The following is an 18574-nucleotide window of genomic DNA, read 5'->3' as shown; positions in this document are numbered from 1 at the left end:
AATTTCAAATTCTCTCTCTCTCTCTCTCTCTCTCTCTCTCTCTCTCTCTCTCTCTCTTTCCACTCACATCAAGAAGATGTACTTGAGTGAAGAATAAGGACAAGATGAAGAGAAAAGTATGGAGATAGATAGATACTGTAGATAGATAGATAGGAAAGTAGGTAGGTAGGTGGGTAGGTGGGTAGGTAGAGAGAGAGAGAGAGAGAGAGAGAGAGAGAGAGAGGATGAATGACACCAAAATGGGAGCGTTAGAAGAAAGGGAAGGAGAGAGAGGAGAAAGCACTTACTCAAGGTTACTCTCTCTCTCTCTCTCTCTCACACACACACACACACACACACACACACACACACACACACACACACACACACACACACACACACACACACACACACACACACACACACACACACACACACAAACCTTCGAACCGTGAATATACTGCATCTACTACTACTGCTACTACTACAATTATCACCGATACTACTCCGGTACTACTGCTGCTACTATTACAAAACTTCAAATTGCTTAAAACTTAAAACTGAGAAAACTTAAAACTCAGCATAAGCATGAAGAGAAATAAATAACAAATACAAACAAAGGGAGAGGAGTGGAATGGTCGTGGGAATGTTCGTGCGTGTCTGTTTTTTAATGTGTGAGTAGCCTAGAAGTGCTTGTGCGTTTGAGTTCGTATGTTTGTGGGTATGTGCACTGTTATTATGTGCGTTTGTGACTGTTTAGTGTGTGTGTGTGTGTGTGTGTGTGTGTGTGTGTGTGTGTGTGTGGGTAGGGGGGTGATCGTATGTTTGCGTGTAGAAGAGCATGAACGTTATGCTTGTGCATTAATATGTGTTAGGATGCTTCACCCCTTCAATCCAACGACATCATTTTATTCTTACTGGCACCAGACGATTTAAATACTCCTAGAAGGGATGTCTAGTAGTGAAGGGGTTGAATGCTACCTGATCCCTCCAGTTGGAAAAGCCTCTCCCAAGTTGAATAAATTCGTCTGAAGGTAGCAAAAAATATCCATAATGAAGAGGTTAACCCATTCACCTCCACAACATCGATTTATATTTCTCTTCTGATTAACATTGCTCTGCTTTGCTAAGCTTAGGAGATCCCCTCGTACTGAAGGAGCTAATGAGGGCCATGTCTAACCCCTTCAGTACTAAATGTCTGTCCAGAGCGAATAACAGCGTGTGGAGGGAGCAGGCATAGGGATTAAATTGACGATAATTGTGAACGATCATGTGGGGGTATGAAGGAGAATAAACATTTGTGTGTTTCTCCAGTTATCATTATACTTCCATGTGCGTCTGTATGTGTATATATACCTGCTTGGATCTACTGAATTTTAAAGTAGGTAGGCATGTTTGTACGACTGTGTGAACTGTAAGTTGGTTCTGAATCTTAATATTACAGGGCGAATATTGTTCGATAAAACCAACATATCTTTCCCATTACTATTACGGTCACACAATGATCGCTAAAACAACATAAAAATTTCCTACGTGAAGGAACCTGAGAATGGTACAGTATGGTATGATATGCCGGTGATCCAAGCCCGAAGAGCAGGATCGGATACCAAGATAAAACAATGAGAACTCGTAACTGGAGAAGGGATTGTAAACACTAAGACACAAGATGCCCAGGATTTATAGGCGAATAAAAGCGGCGTCAGTATCGAAATTTTTAAACAAAGCTCTAAGCATTAGTACTTCCGTGAGCTGGAGAGATATACACATAAATATAAACATAAACCTTTAGCAATAGCCAACACACACACACACACACACACACACACACACACACACACACACACACACACACACACACACACACACACACACACACACACACACACACACACACACACACACACACACACACACACACACGCTGGCTCAGTGATAACGCTCTCGCCTAACATCCACTAAGTCGGGGGTTCGCGCCTTGCTCGGGATACGAAAAGTTGCACAGACGAAGCGGGTGGGTACTGTTCCCCATGAGCAAGGGGATCGGTGTGTGCGTGTGTGAAGGTCAAGGCCTTGCCCTTAGATCGGACTACATGAGCTCTCAGCTTTCTTCCGGGAGGGTAAAAAGCTGACGATCACGACCATCAAGTGAGAGAGAGAGAAGCCAGCTGTATGTATTAGCTTTTTATTAATATCAGTATGTAAGGATATAATATTTCTGACATGGTACACCACTGAATAAGAAACATAGGAAAAAGTCCATATTCTATTCATGATTCCGTGGGGTACATTCATTGGCTTATTTTAACTTACCTTGGCAAAGGGTCAAGAAGTTATTGGCAACCATAGTGCTCAACCGTGAACTGTATGCATGAAACTGATACATACATACATAGAGTACATACATCATCTAATCCTATGTTGCCCTATGAGGAGCGTAGGAGCCAGGGGCTAGGCAAGTCGATCCTGACATTTAAGATGAGTGACCAGCCTCACTCGTCCCTCACTGGCATTACATGAGCAGTAAACCCCCCAAACCCCTTGGCTATAACCCTACACATGCTGAGTCCGATTGCAGCGACCTGATTACCTACTAACTAAACCACCAGGCGCCTTAAGTTGGTTATATGGTTACCTCCCAGCGTAGTAAATAGTCTCCTGGTGTACAGGAAACCATGTGGCTTGTCAGTCAGTGTGGAGTCACCTGTAGATAGAAGGAAGAGGAAAGAATGAAGGAAAGAAAGACAGAAGAGGAAGAAAGGAAAGAAGGAAGAAAGAGAGGAAAGGGGAGTCATCCGAGAGCAGCATTACATCGAGTGAGTGGATGGCGAGCGCCCCTACCTACCACCAATGAAACTGATTTTACAATATATAATATGTAAATGTTACCGACATGAAGTTACGCGGTACCCAGAGTAAGCCTCTGGTAATGTCATCTATTCGCTTCAAATTCTCTCTGAACCGTGTATGTATAAGACTGAAATCCTGTACCAAAGAGGGTCGCAAGATAACGTTAAGATAAGCGTTGATAATGAGACTGCTATCTTCGTCACAAGAAAAACTAGACTAATAACGCTAGTAACAGGTAGGTGATTCATCCTACACAATGGAAATATAATCATGAAGTTGGTAATAGTTATTCTGCGTCAGACTCCATATCATTTCTTCGATTCCAAAGCATCAGAGTCCATCTTCTGAAAGTTCATCGATTGAATAGACTATAGCAACTATTTCAGGCAGCCTGACACGCACACATTAATAAATGCATCTGGTTTCCACACACCCAGTCTATACCTCTTCGTCACTCAGTAGTTACCGCTTTTTTTTATGCATAACCTACGTAGGTTCATTCGTAATTACCCTAATCAGAATAATAACTTCATTACATATAATTGCTAGTTACTCCTGTTAAAAAAAAAAAAAGAAACACACACACAAGCTTATATTTACGATGTACGCTGTAACTGCCTAAGTACCAGAATATACTACCGCTACTACTACCACTTACAATAATAAGGCATGATAACGACTTAACTCAGACAGAATATTTTTGTCCGTCTGCCAGTTATATAAACAACACGCGACCACTCACGGGGGAAAAAAAAACGCCTTTCGTACAACTTCTGATACATCTTATTCATTAAAAACCGAGTAAATTATAAAGAGTACAAAAATTTGGCGGATGAAGCCAAGTATACAGTCGGGAAGCCACAAAGGACTGCCACCTGGATGTTCATTTGCCGTACATTTTCGTAACTATAGCAGCTTTTGTGCGCCATCTTCTTTCTTGGACATAAAATCCGTAGCGTTACGCAGGAAAAAGGCATACGTCACCGAACATGTAACACGAGCATAAATTTGTTTGGTGGGAATGTTTGTGTGTGGGATGATGCGTGCGTGTGGCCCCAAGTTGAAAAGCGTAGGGTTATAAATTGTTTTTTTCTCACCTCCAGGGTTGCTAGGGACGGGATTTTCGGCTGCCGAGGTCAGTCCGGTTGCCAAGATCAATACAGGGAAAAGAAGCCCCCACAGTTTTCCCATTTTTACACAACTTAAAGGCTCACAGAAGCAATTGGCGGAGGAAAAGGACGCACATACTTCCTCACCACGCGCCGCTTGGCTACTAACTGGAGAGGATTTTCTCGTTCCCCCTGGCTTCCCCCACTGCCCCATTCTCCCACCTCTCCCTCCGTCCCGCTCCCTCTCTCTAGGCTCTAGCTCGTCTCCTCCCTTCTCACCTTCCTAACACCTCTCCTTTCTCCTTATTTCTCTATGTAGCTCGTCTTCCTATCATTTGTCCCTCCCTCTAACAACCATCCTATCCTCGCCTTCCTCCACTCTTCTTTCTTGTGTTTTCTTCTATCCTCGCCTTCCCCAACTCTTCCTTCCATCTTGTATTTTCCTCTATCCTCACCTTCCCCCACTCTTCCTTCCTTCTTGTATTTTCCTCTATCCTCACCTTCCCCCACTCTTCCTTCCATCTTGTATTTTCCTCTATCCTCACCATCCCCCACTCTTCCTTCCTTCTTGTATTTTCCTCTATCCTCACCTTCCCCCACTCTTCCTTCCATCTTGTGTTTTCCTCTATCCTCACCTTCCCCCACTCTTCCTTCCTTCTTGTATTTTCCTCTATCCTCACCTTCCCCCACTCTTCCTTCCATCTTGTATTTTCCTCAGTCGTCACCTTCCCCCATTCTTCCTTCTTTCTTATGCCTTCTTCTGTCCTCATCTTCCCCCCCTCTTCCTTCCTTCTTGTGCTTTCTTCTGTCATCTCTGCTCCTCTCTTCTCCCGCTCCCACGTCCTCTTCTGTTTCTCACGTTCTCTTAACCCAAGATTCCGCCTGGATAAAATGGAGAAAGTGTTGTTAATCGATTTGCTCGCTATTTTAAGTTGCCATTTTGAACCTCGCTTTCAGGCCAGAATTTTCTTTTTCATGTAGCAGTCTTTGAGTTATTAGATATCATGCTATGCGACGTGTCATCTATGCTTTCAGTTGAAGTGTAGAAAAATCATACAGTATATAAGATAACTGAAGGAGAGAGAGAGAGAGAGAGAGAGAGAGAGAGAGAGAGAGAGAAACATGCAGAAATCGAAGGACCTAGCATTTGACTGTGCCCTATGACCTAAATTTTCGACAAACTTCTCAGAACTGACGATTCATCCTTGCCTTACCCTGAACCCTTCCACCAAATTTGGTATAAATCGAATAAAAACTGTTTAGACTGACCTTACCATGTGACCTTAACCTTTGACCTGTTGTTGTAAAAAACATTTAGTCAAACCCGTGGCTGAACTCCAACCCTTCCACCAAGTTTGATCCAAATCATATGAAAACTGGTATAGTTATTTTATTCACACACAGACACGCACGGGTGGAACTTTGATATTGTTCTGTGACCTTGACTTCTGGTTAATTGTTTTCAAAATCAAATCCCATCGTCTTTGTCTTAACCTCAGACATTCAAGCAGGTTTGGTTTAAACCCGAAGAAAACTAAGTTAACCTTGCCTTGTATCATTGACCCTTGATCTTATCCTGTACCCATGGCTTTTGACTGGTTCAGCTCAAAGTCGAAGCGCTTGATCCTTGCCTTACCCTGAACACGTCCACGGAGTGCTGTGTAAATCGGATAAAAAAATGCTTAAGTTGACCTTTCCATGTGACCTTGATCTCTGACTTGCTGTTCTCAAAAACAGTATGCAAACCGTATGGCCGACCCTCATCCCATCCACCAAGTTTGGCTCCAGTCAAATCAAAACCGCCTTATTTATTTTGTTCACACACAGATACACGTGGGTCGACCTTTGACCATCCCCTGTGATCATATCTTTCGAGTACTGTAATTATTCTCAAAATATATTGGCCTCGTTTTTGTGGTTCCCGCAGCCATTCCACCAAGTTTGCTTTGAATCGGATCAAAACTATTTAAGGTGACCTTGCCACGTGACCTTGAACTTTGACCTGTTCTTCAAAAAAAAAGGTCATCTTCTAGGAAGGCCATAAACCTTTCCACCAAGTTTTGTGTAAATCCGATAAAAAGTTATTGTTTTTGTTATATTGATCACACACACACACACACACACACACACACACACACACACACACACACACACACACACACACACACACACACACACACACACACACACACACACACACACACACACATCAGTTACATTACTCCACTCATGCTTCCCGAGCAAAGATTTTCTTGTGGATGAATAAAATCATCTGGCAGTAGTCAGGTACACACGATTCTTAGGGGCATATTACTGTATACACTATATTATCAGTATGAACCCGTTACTCTGTCGCTTGCTACAGTAAAATTCTTCAATACGAGAAGTCTTTCCTGATATGAATTAAATCGTTGGCAGTAGCAAGAACAAAACAAGTCTTTGTACTGACGTGGTTAACAGTATTAGCATTCAGGCCTCCATGACCCACTCTTATCTGCATAAAATCATGTGGCATCAGCTAGAATATAATACAAGAGTAGTCCCGTCCGTGAATGTTAATGGTGCCGCAAGTTGCTATGACTCACTCTCAGCTGAATAAAATCATCTAGCGTTAGCTAAGAACAGACTGCTAGAGGGTTGGTTACGTTAGCCTCATCCCAGCTACCCCCACTATAGTTACCAGCAACCAGAACGCATTATCAGAGAGAGTACAGGTGCGTCACAAAGGCACGTATATTCTTTGGCTTGGATGCTGTCTAGCACCTCTTCCTTACGAGTTCATTTCTGTATAAACTATATGGTACGTTAATTCTTATATGCCGTTTATGCAGTCTATATCAATGTAGGACAAGATATAAATGATGTACAAGGCAGTGATAAGGTGTACAAAAGCAAACCGAAAAGGAAGAGGTGCTACAAAGCCGGCGAGAATACGGACCCTAGTGTTCAAATAATGAGATCATCAGTGAAGTAATTAACAACCCTGGAGCTAAAGACGAAAGCTGTTACTGATTGGTGATGTCCTTATTTAAAGTCTTATGGACACCTAACTCTAAGTGGTTGATGTTTACATCCTGTAGTGTCCGGTGCCATAACTCCCATGGGCTTGTGTATGAAAACCTAAGATCGTATCAGTTAAAATGAATGTGCGAAAGTGTGAGCCTCTAATCAGCAACGAAACAGAAAGGCCAGACATTGTCATTACGTGCTTCAGAAATGTATATGTTGGAACAATACAAAGGACACCTAACATCTCAAAAGGTGCCCTTTTTCTCTGGTCACACCCTTCAGACACACGTCAGATGCACACCACACACATCTCAGACACACCCTAGACACGCACCAGACGCACACCAGCCATCTCCTGTAGACCAATACATCTTTCCCCTCGATGCATCCCCTCTGCCAGATAAGTGACGCTGTCATGAAATCATACGATTGCAACTTGACAGATTTCAATTTTCAAAACGTTACAGTTAGACAGTGAGCGAGTGAGTGAATGAATGACAGTGGATTTGGTCGCTCCTGTGGATACGGCAAAAACAACAACAACAACAATAATAATAATAATAATAACAATAATAACAACAACAACAACAACAAATACAAGGAGGATTGCCCCCGTGTTCGCACTCTTACTTCTCTTTGGCGGATACGGAGCCTAATTGCAACGGATTTCGTCTAAATGAAAAAAAAAAAAAAATCTAGGAAGGAGAGAGAATTGCTGAATATGATCAGTAAAATACAACGTAAATTATATGAAGGAAAAAAAAGTGAAACCCTTCATCCCGTGGGGGTCTTCAGAAATGAATAATATCGTCTGGTGTTAATTAAAGCATAGTAAATGGTATGTCCCTGGTCCGAAGTGGTCAACATGATAATTATGATCGCTTACGTAGGGGCAGTGGGACTCACAGTTTGTTGAAAGGAAGCCACTGAAATAGAGTACATTCATTGAACAGACCGCACCTATTGTAAAGTAATGCACAGGTAACAGATCACAAATAAGTACTGTGTCTTCTCTCACATCTTATTGAATATAATAAGAATAAAGTAAAACAAATAGTTTCTGGGAATATTACTAAAATGCGTCAACTTATTCAGTGGTGTGATGAGTTGTGCATGAAAATCACCAGACATTGCTTTCGATAGTCATACATGTGAGATACTGTACGTCTTTTTCATTACTGAGAGCTGCGTAATACATTGTTAAAAGTCGCCTGCGGCTCACAAGTCGCGCAGCAAGTATCACTGATTTACAGTATTTCGAATCAAGCACCGTATAGTTATCTGTATCGTAAGGCAACTGTATGTAAGAGTGGTGCATGCTTACTTTCTTTCCCTTTTTCATCTTCATTAAGAAATATTCGATCTCAACCACTGCCGCGCCAATACCGTGAAATCTACAGCGTTCTTTATCGCAGGGTGTAGTTTAATGCCATCGTCTGCTCCATTACTCAGTGCATCCCATTCCGCCCCGCCCACTCCTTCAGCACACCCCACCCTTTTTCTAAAGTTCCCATCTCAAACTCTTGTGACTGCGCCTTCCCACCGCCACTGACGCCCCTCATACAACACCAGTTATTCAAGGGGTGTACGCTCCCCTCTCACCCCCATCACTCACCACCATCTTAGCCCATCCCACCCAACCCACCTGTTTCCTCTCATATCTTTCTGTTCCCATCACGTTTGCCTTGCATCTTACAGGCCTACGTACTGTACAATACATACTTCCCCCTGCAGTCCCCACAACCCACCACCCTGTCCATGTCAGGCACGTCTCTTCATTCACCCACCCTTCCACCTACTCCCGAAGGAAATAAATCAACATCTCTCAAAAACCATTTCACAGATAAGAGTAAAATAACATATACGCCATTGGAATGAAAAGGTTGTTGGATGGAAACGGCTGACTAGGGGATGAGGGGGATTCTCGAACATATTTACAACTGTCGTTACTTAAGTTTGTTTTTGTAGGAATTACTTGAGACATGGGAGATTCTACCCTAGCCCTTCCTTATCCCTCTTGCCAGAAGAAATGTAAAAGGTTACTAATGTTTCACTTTCGTAACTAGTATATATTTTTGAACCTGTAGTTAGGTCCCGCAGAATTAGTTGCTGATCTGTGGTCGGCGGCTTTTCTCGGTCAGAGAGATAGGGGTTAAGCAACAACAACAACAGTAACCCCAAAGCTAAAAGGTTCTGTGCACTAAAAATTAAAACTCTAAAGAAATATGATGTAAAACTGAAAATGCAAGTAATTAAATGATACAATAGTTGGTCGCCGCATGGACCTACGTAGCAAGGGAGGAGTTTTGTTTGTGCCAATATAGTGAATTACTGAGCACGAACCTCGAAGTTACGATAAGAAATTGATCGTAAATATGTTTGATAATCCAAACCTTATGGTAGGATTCTCACACCCATTTGCTTTCGACTCCCTGCCTTAGCTTAAGTTTGTTTTTGTAGTAGGAACCAGATACACGGGAAGACTTTCTGTTCCTTTTTTTTTTTTCCCTGCAAAATTAACAGGAGGAACAAGAGACGGGAAAACTTCACTCTCTTTCCTTTGTATTTCCTGTAAAAACAAATCACGGATACGTCTGAGAATTAATCGTAAGTTTGTTCGTGGAATCAGGCGTGCCCAGAATGGTGAAACAAGCTTCTCCGATGCTACTGAGTATTACCTGGAGATTTTGTAGGTAAAGGGTGTGCAGTGGCGCTTTGCCAAGGATGATCTCATGTGCACTGTGGTCAGTGGCAGTGTGAGGCGCCATGTTCAGGCCCCATATAATGAATGGTATGATATTTAGGGACCTATTTTTAGTTGGCATTGGAGATTTGGCAACGTCTCTTCCTCAGCGATTTGTCTTGCACATCATTTCTTAACAGTTCTCTTGTATGCTACTGACGCAGACCGTGCCGATGTTATGCAGATATACATAAGTGAGGTATAAAATGGAAAATAAGTCATTGAGGAAGAGGCATTATGAAGTCTCGTGTGCTAACATCAGTCTGGTCTTCCAGGGAAATAATTGTGACTCGGAGTCTGTTGTTAGTGCCTTGTGTGATCATCCACAAACCCTGTTACCCTGAGGGCAATAAAGTAAGGCGTGCGAGACAGTAAGAGAGCTGCCCAACGGTGGCTTTTGTACTCGAGTTCATTGTCCAGTTGAAGAGAAGATGGAATTCCGAAAGTGCAGATGAGATTTTTTGATAGCGTGTCTGCTGTCTACTGTCGTTTGGACATTGTGGGGTTTAGCGAGGACACCTATGAAAAATTTTCAAAAAGACGTCTGTGCGGATGATAAAATGGTACTATGAAAGTGGGCAGATGACACCAACAGAGATGCGTTACTCGATCGGATTACTTGGAAGGAGCCGTGCAGTATACTTTGTAGCTGCTTTGTCGGTGAGGCAGCCAGTTCAGGTTCTGATGATTGTTTCTTGTTGGAGTGTTGGTATGTTAAATATTTTGTGAAAACAGTGATGACCAGTTTCTTCTCGAGATGGACACCTGCTCTGTCGTGTAGTAGCCGTAGGACAGTTCGCTCGACCAGGTCCGTCACTTCGTTTCCAAATAAGGAGAGTTTGCCCCTCACATGTGGCTGCAGCCATGTGGGACTTATCCCGCCTTGCACGGCCGTATTTGTGACGTAGTACATGTTGGGTGATGTAGCGAGAGGCTGATGATGGTTCTAGGGCAGAAATTGCCACTTGATGGGGCTGCAGTGGAAGTCGAGAGAGGACATCGGCACTGGTATGGAGTTTCTCTGGACAGTGACTGATATGTTTTGAACTCGAAATCCTCTGAAGTGTCCCTTCATCATATCACGAGGGAGCTTGTAATTTCCATTTTCCAAAGCTCCAGAGGCTGATGTGGACTGCAATAGCTTTGAAAGATACTCCAATGAGGCAAGATTTTAAACTTTGTACCGCCAAAACGAGCGCGTATCATTTTCTCTCCACTGTTCTGTAGTGTCTTTTTGACTTCATCAGGCTGTGCCAGCCGCTGGAGGTGATATGTCCCTTTCTTCGTCCAATGTACTGAGTGAGAAAAGTGCCAAAGCCTTGTTCATATACTTTTGAGCCTAGTGTGAATTCTTAAGAAGTTCCAATAAATTTCAATGAGTGATATGATAAGGGTCTGTGGAAGGCGTTGAAAGCTTGCTGGCGCTCTGATATCCATATGAATGGAGTATCCTTTTGTACATCATGCAGCGGCGCAAAAATCGTGCCAGAGTTTCTTATTAAGCGACGGAAGTGGCCAGGCAGGCACAATGGCCAGACAAGACCGTTGTCACCAATGTACCAGCTTACTTTGATGTACCCTAATTTTCCTGTTATTCAGATCTTTTTTTTCCTAGCTCAGAATTCACACATTAATTTTACACCTGGTGGAGAGTTATGGAAACATTAGTATTTTTATCCATTATTCAGACCATAATTCTGGTACAGCGGATCCGGATCCAGTATCTGTGTGCTTTTATAGTTACTGAGGGGGAAAATGAAAATGTACTTGCATAAGGTTAAACAATCATCGGGGTCAATGTGGTCCTCGTGGTCCTCATTCGCTTACGGCAGGGGTCGGCAGCCTACGTCCCGCGCGCCTGACCCGGCCAGTAAATCTAATCTGACCGGCCCGCCAGTGTGCTCCACAAAATTCACAAAAATATTCCCTTTTAACATTTACTTAGTTTGTGGTAGGTGGGGGCGCTCACCATCCACTCGCTTGATGTAGTGCTGCTCTCTGGTGTCTGCCCTTTCCTCTCCTCCCTCCATTCCTTCCTTCCTCTTCTGTCTTTCTTTACTTATTCTTTCCTCGTCCTTCTGCCTACGGGTGACTTTACACTCTCTCCTTTGTCTTTCTTTCCTTCATTCTTTCCTCTTCCTTCTGCCTATGGGTGACTCTACACTGAGTGACAAGTCTAATGGTTTCCTGTACACCAGGAAACCATTTAGTATGCTGGGTGGTAACCATATAACCAAATTATGGCGCCCGGTGGTTTAGTGGGTAATTACAGCGCTCCAATCGGATTGAGATGGTGAAGGTTTATATCCAAGGGGTGGTTGGGGTTACTGCATACGTAATGCCACTAAGGGATGAGTGAGGCTGGTCACTCTCATCTTAAATGTCAGGACCAACTGCCTAGCCCTGGGCTTCTACGCTCCACATGGGGCAATGTAGGATTGGATGATGGATGGATGGATGGATTATTATTATATTGGAAGAGGGGGGTGTAGTCTTTAACAGGTTCAAAACATATGTCCCGCCAGTTGAGTAAGTGAGCAGATCCGGTCCCCAGTCCATCAAAGGTTGCCGACCCCTGCCCTACGGGGTGAAGCATAGGGTGCAGTAATGTGATCTAGGGATAGGAATCTCGAACATATTTATGATCGATTCCAAGTCGTAACTTACAGGTTTTCAAAAAGAAGAAGAGACGAAATGTTTCAACTCTCTGCTTTCCTGCAAAAACAAAGGAAAGATAGAAGGGGAAAAATGAAAAGAAAGTTCATAATAACTTTTCACGTAACTAAGATTTATTTTTGCAGAGGGTACAAGAAACGTGGAAAGCTCGACATCTTTCCTTTCCGGCAAAGCAAATCTGAGTTACAGCAGGGAATCACTGGTACTTATGTATGAGAACTGCACCCTCTTCCATCTGGAGGCAGGCACTGCTTGCAGTCCCACAATGGATTTCTCGTCTCTGACCACGGCTGTTTGGGCTTTCCGTGTGCCGTGCCTGTAATGCAACTGCATCACGTCCATCGCTGCATCTCTGACCGATCACTGATCTGTCTGGTTAATTTATTTTCACTTTTTTTTTTTCTCACGGCCTGAGGTGGCAGAGGGAGGTGGACAGAGGCGAAGCTAGAGGGAGCATGATTATCTTCGGACATGGCATACAGAATGGCCGATAGAATACACACTACCAAGGCAGGTGGATGTGGGGCTGACAAGTCGGGTGGAGCAGTGACAGGACATGCAGGACTTTAACACAGGATTAACCTCACCATATCTTGAAAGGGTAATATTCCCTTATCATTCAATGTCTGACGGAGTCGTACATATACGCTAGTGGCTATTCTGTTGTATTGCTATTCTGTTGTATCCTTATCAATCCCATATTCTCACATGGGAACCAATGGCACCTGTCATTAGCAAAGATACGTTCTTTAGGCGATAACACTCTTTCCTTGTGGGGGCCACAATGGAGACAGATGGACTTCGTCATGGGACCCTACTGTCCCAATACTTCTGTTTATATCAATGGATATCCCTCCTGTGGAACCTGTGGTTCGCAAAAGTGTGTCCTCTGTGTGGCATTGTCATGTCCCCATTGCGGCCTTCATCTGCACTGGTTTCTGTTGGTGGGAGGGGAAGCTTCTCTGGGAGGAATGAATTTGAGTGACAGGTAGGATGGGAGCATAGGGTAGGATAGGGCTGGGCGAGGCAGACACAGAGGGCGGAGAAAAGTGAGCTATCTCCACGAGGTGGAAGTGGCAGGGAACTGCAGAGGTAGGGTTCTTCTGCGTGCCGTCATTATGATCCTTGTGTGCACTCCAGTTCCTGCTGAAGTAAGAAAGGAGCTTCTCTGAAGGAACTGAGGTAGGTGAGGCAGGTGGGGTGGGTGGGAAAGAGATGAGTTGGGATAAAAATGAGGGGGGGTCACCATGTGGTGGAGGGTGACTAGAAACTGCTTAGGTGAGTAGGGGAGAGGGAAAGGATGCAGGGAAGTTCCTGTAAGGTGGAAAGAAGCCATCTTATGTCACGTACTACTGTACAAGCCGAGAGGAGCCTGATTAATCCTTCTGGCGACAACTACATGGGTTATACCCAGACTTTTCAGAAAGTGGACACACCAGTTTATGATTGTGACTGGTATGGTGGCATCATTGTCCTACCTGCTGGGAACCCCCAAAACACCAGTGAGTTCACTGAGTGCACCGGTTCATGTGGAGAACATTAGGGCGGCTGTGCAGGGCCATGTGGAAGTGTGGGACACCTTCGTCCACGTGGAGGGAGTGACTGTGATATGGGTTCGATGGGTGGGCCCTCATCGGAGCAGCAATAGGTGTTCCAAGTCATGCCTTTACGACCCTAACCTAAGATATTCCGCGACACAGCAATCCTGACTTAACCTAGGACATGGTATCCTTTGTGATGTTGAATTATTCTCAACAATGGTACTTTTCGCACCATTAACTCTCCTCCTCTTACTGAATTCCTTCAATCTCTGTCTCTTTGCTGCATTGTTACATCTTTATCTCTTTTCTGTCGCTACTTCAATGGTCACTGTTCCTCTGGCAGCAAACTCACATCCCTTTCCTTGTCTGATTCCCTAATGCAAGAGCTTACCGTAACTACAAGTCCTTTATTTATGCAACAGTTCAACTTTGTAACTGTCATCCTCTGTCTGTGTTTCCTACTGCCTATGACCTCCAGTCTTATATGTAGTGTGACCTGGCATCTCAAATGAACGGATCTTAAATTGGCCCTCTGTTATTATCGCCCGCCTTCAGCAAGGCAGAGCGATAATGTTTTTGCCCGCGTCTGCGTGTGTGTGTGTGTGTGTGTGTGTGTGTGTGTGTGTGTGTGTGTGTGTGTGTGTGTGTGTTTTGAGATGAGGATTCCAGACTGCTGATGCATACTCCAGAGTTGGTCTGATGAATGATGTTATTATCTTTCTCTGCATGTCTTCATTTATGTATGTGACTGCTACCCTCATATTAGCAAGCAGTATGTATGTACATGTTCCTTACGTTTTCATTTATGCGGTCAGCCGGTGATAGCCTTTATTGATAATCACTCCTAAATCCTTTTCCCTTTCTGATGTGTGTGGGGTTGAACTTCCTAACTCTTTCGCCTTTGTCTTTCAACTTGTATCTTTCCTTCTTGCTGGAAGTTTGCTCTCATTCAGCCAGTCCTAAAAGGGTGACCATTCCCAACCCTCTAACTATCGTCCAGTTGCTTTAACATCCTGTGTCTCAAAAGTTTTGGAGTCTATTCTTAAAAAAAAAAAAAAAAAAAAAAAATCTTTCCTATCACAGCCTTCTTTCTGATCGTCAATATGAGTTCCGTCAGGGACACTCCACTGGCAATCTTCTCACTACCGTCCAGACTCCTGGTCATCCTCCATTCGGGACTTTGGCAAAAGCTTTGCCATTGCACTTGCCATCTCAAAGCTTTTCGATCGAGTCTGGCATAAACCTTTAACTTCCTACTGCCCTCTTACGGTTTCTATCCTTCTGTCTGTACCTTCATCTACAGTTTCCTTTCTGGTCGTTCTATAGCCGCTGTTGTAGACGGCCATCGTTCTTCTCCTAGATCCATCAACAGTGGTGTTCCTCAGGGCTCTGTCCTATCTCCAACTCTCTTCCTTTTATTCATCAATGACCTTCCATGTTATGCCTCTAACCCTATCCACTCATACGCTGATGATTCCTTCCTTCACCTTTCCATTCGGTTCCCGCAACGTCCATCTCAGCAGTTAGGCTACTTCAACAAACAAGGAATGAGGCTATGGCACACATAATGTCTGACTTGGCTCGTATATCTGATTGGGGTATAAATGATCTTGTTGTTTTTAATGCATCAAAGACTCAGTTTTTATACCTATCAACCCGACAAAATCTTCCACAGGAGTACCCATTAATGTTTAATAATATCCAGCTCAATCCTGCATCATCCTTAAACATGCTTGGGGTTTCTTTTCCTCGGGACTTATCTTCGAAAGATCATATTGCATCTCCTGTAATATCTCCTTCCAAGAGATTAGGTGTGCTAAGCTGACTCTTTACCTTCTTTACCCTTGCACAGTTGTTGACTTTGTACACGGGTTTTATTCGCCCCTGTGTAGAGTACATTTCTCAAGTGTGGGGAGGCTCCCCACTTACAGCTCTTCTCAGTAGGGTGGAGCCAAAGTCTTTTCGTCTCATTAACTCTCCCCCTCTTATTGGCTCCCTTCAACCTCTGTCTCTTTGCCGCCGCACTGTTGCATCTTTATCTCTTTTCTATCACTGCTTCAATGGTCACTGCTTCTCTGAACTGTCTGCTTGCATCCCTCCTCCTCTACGACGAGTTCATAACACCCGTCTAGCAATAAACTCTCATCCTTTTTCTGTCCAGCTTTCTAATGCAAGAGTTAACCGTTACTCCCAGTCATTCACTTATGCAACAGGTCAACTCTGGAACTGTCTCCCTTTATCTGTATTTCCTACTTCCTATGATCTCCAGTCTTTCAAACGCAGTGTCCAGGCATCTCGAAATGAACGGATCTTGAATTTGGCTGTTTTTTGTATTCTTTTTGTTTTGTTTTTTTCTTGGAAGGAACTGTTTGCAGGCTCCTAGCCTTTGGTTCCTTCTTCCTAGCATAAAAAAAAAATTATAGTCCCAGGCTAGTCTTTTTTAACTTTTACCAAGTTTTATTCCATGACATTTGTCCACACTGAATTCCATTTGCCATCTATTGTTCCATTCATGAAGCATATTTAATTCCTCTTGTAGCTCTGTCCAAGAGTCTGTGTAATTTCCATTTGTATTTCTTCATCATCAGCAAACATATATAGGTAGCTTCCATTTTCAATGTTGCTGTGTATGTCATTTATATATACTAAAACCACAATTGATGCCAGCACCGAGCCCTGTGGAACTCCACTTATCACTTCTGTCCATGATGAGTAATTTCCCCTTAGCATTGTTCTCATTTCCCTTTTACTGAGAAAATCTTGCATCCAGTTGTACAGATAACTTTGGATTCCTCCTTGATTGTACAGTTTCCATAAAAGGAAGGATTACAGGTGGCATCCGGGTGTGGGAGGCAGGTCGTCAGGTGTGCCTTCCCTCAGAAGGCATGGAACTACTGCCAGGGGCGAGGTCGTCCAGGTGGGGCTGCGGGTTGGCGTACAGGAAGGCCCTTGCCGGGTGGGGCCTCAACCTGTTGTGTGGCCCACAGGACTGGGGCCAAACAGGGCCAACAGGCGTGCCTGTCTGTGTCGGCTCCTGGTGGAGGGTCGTCTGCAGGTGGGGCTTGGGAGGTCCCGCCCCGGGGTCCTGGGGGTGTCCCTGGGTGGCTGAGGGCTGCGGTCTCCACTGGGTCAGACCGCCGTCAGGAGCTGCCTGTGGTGTCCCTTCCTAGTGGCATCCGTCAGCATGAGGTGTTGTCCGGGGGCGGCCTGTAGTTTTTGGATCCCCAGGTCCGGGAGATACGCTCACCACAACTCCTCGAGCTGCAGCTCCTCTGGGTGGCTGCACCTGTGAGGAGAGAGAGAGAGACGTCCAACTTAGCCTCCGGATGGGTGGTGGGATGAGCCAGGGACTTCTTCCAAAGGGGTAGTCTCAGGGACCGTGGATGAAGGGCGTACAGTGGCCATCCCATCCCTAGTGCGTACAGTGGCCATCACCGTGGTTTTGCCTCTGCCTGGCTTACCAGCCGACGTGTGTACAATATAATGGCCGTCACGTCCTGCCTGGTGCATACAATGGCCGTCACCGCAGGGCTGGCTCCAGGGGCAGCTGCGTACAATGGCCATTACGTCCTGCCCGGTGCGTACAGTGGCCGTCACCGCGAGGGCTGCAGGGGGCAACAGCTGAAGGGCGTACAGTGGCCGTCCCATCCCCAGTGCATACAGGGGCCGTCACTGCGGTGCTGCTGGGACTGTCTGGAGACAAGTCCCACCCCGATCCTGGAGAGGGCTGGCCCGGCTAGGATGTCGTTGGCCGGGACTGCTGTCCTGCTGGCGGCCGTGTTGAGTGGAAGAGGGGCGTAGGTCTGTGGGCCACTTAGGCCCGTTTCGCTCGGACCCGGTGCTTTCTCCATATGCCCCTCCGTGGTGTCTTCCCGGGGTGGGTGAGGGGCCGTCGGTCCTTCCTGGGGTGACTGTTGCAACACCCTTTCCTGGGTGTCTCGTGGGGGCGGGCATTTCACTACTGACCTTAGCTAAGAAAGGTAATGGGGCGCCGCCACGAACAAAAGAAAAAAAAAAGCTATTTCCCCTCCCTTCTTTGTGGGTTATTATTATTTTTTTTTAAATATCCAGGCAGGAGCCGTCAATAACTCGAAAACTACCCATCAGCAGAGGGGGGTGGGGGGCATCTCAGACATCTGATTAGAGTGACAGGCTACCAAAGAACCAGTTTCCAAATATTATCCCTTGTTCTTCATGTGCTCAGGTTCCATTAGTTAGAACAAGATGGCTTTCACAGAGTTGTAACAATGCTTGTGCGAGTTGGGGCAGCAACTAAAGAGAACGCTTTCTGGACAGGCTACGCAGGTAAACTTAAAGGGTATTGAACCCTGAATTCTGCAATAGTGCTACTATTCCATTGTATGCTTATACCTGTAATTGTGCATAGTACTGAAATATAAATGACCTGATGAGTGCATTGATAATAATCACGACAGAATCTAAGCACTGAGACTAATGTACGAATAAACAAGCAGTAGTATATAAACATAAACATCAAATTTAAAATAATAATTGTAAATACACCAGCTTCCCTGTATATATATTGTATGTTGTAATATCAAAATAAATCAACAAAGGAGGAGACAGAAAAGAACCATCAGCAAGTCTCCTCTCGGCTCCAAGGAAGGCTTGGCTTGGGAGGAAGGGCCATATTGTGTGCATCTCTGAAT

At 44.6% G+C, this 18574-nt stretch overlaps 1 protein-coding gene across 1 annotated transcript in view; it reads right to left on the bottom strand.

The window, feature by feature from the left end:
* LRP1 (LDL receptor protein 1) overlaps positions 1 to 4072 on the bottom strand; it is a 335280-nt gene extending 331208 nt beyond the window's left edge. The window contains exon 1 of the mRNA XM_080272895.1: positions 3924 to 4072. Coding sequence (XP_080129021.1) covers positions 3924 to 4017 — 94 coding nt within the window. The 5' untranslated portion in view covers positions 4018 to 4072. The remainder of the gene's footprint in view (positions 1 to 3923) is intronic.
* Positions 4073 to 18574: the final 14502 nt, after the last annotated feature.

Source organism: Coenobita brevimanus, chromosome 6 (genome assembly GCF_032717465.1).
Source record: "Coenobita brevimanus isolate Jiangsu-jjx chromosome 6, ASM3271746v2, whole genome shotgun sequence".
NCBI classification, from domain to species: Eukaryota; Metazoa; Arthropoda; class Malacostraca; order Decapoda; family Coenobitidae; genus Coenobita; species Coenobita brevimanus.
Note: the sequence above shows the minus strand (reverse complement) of the source record. Positions and strands in the feature narration are given on the sequence as shown.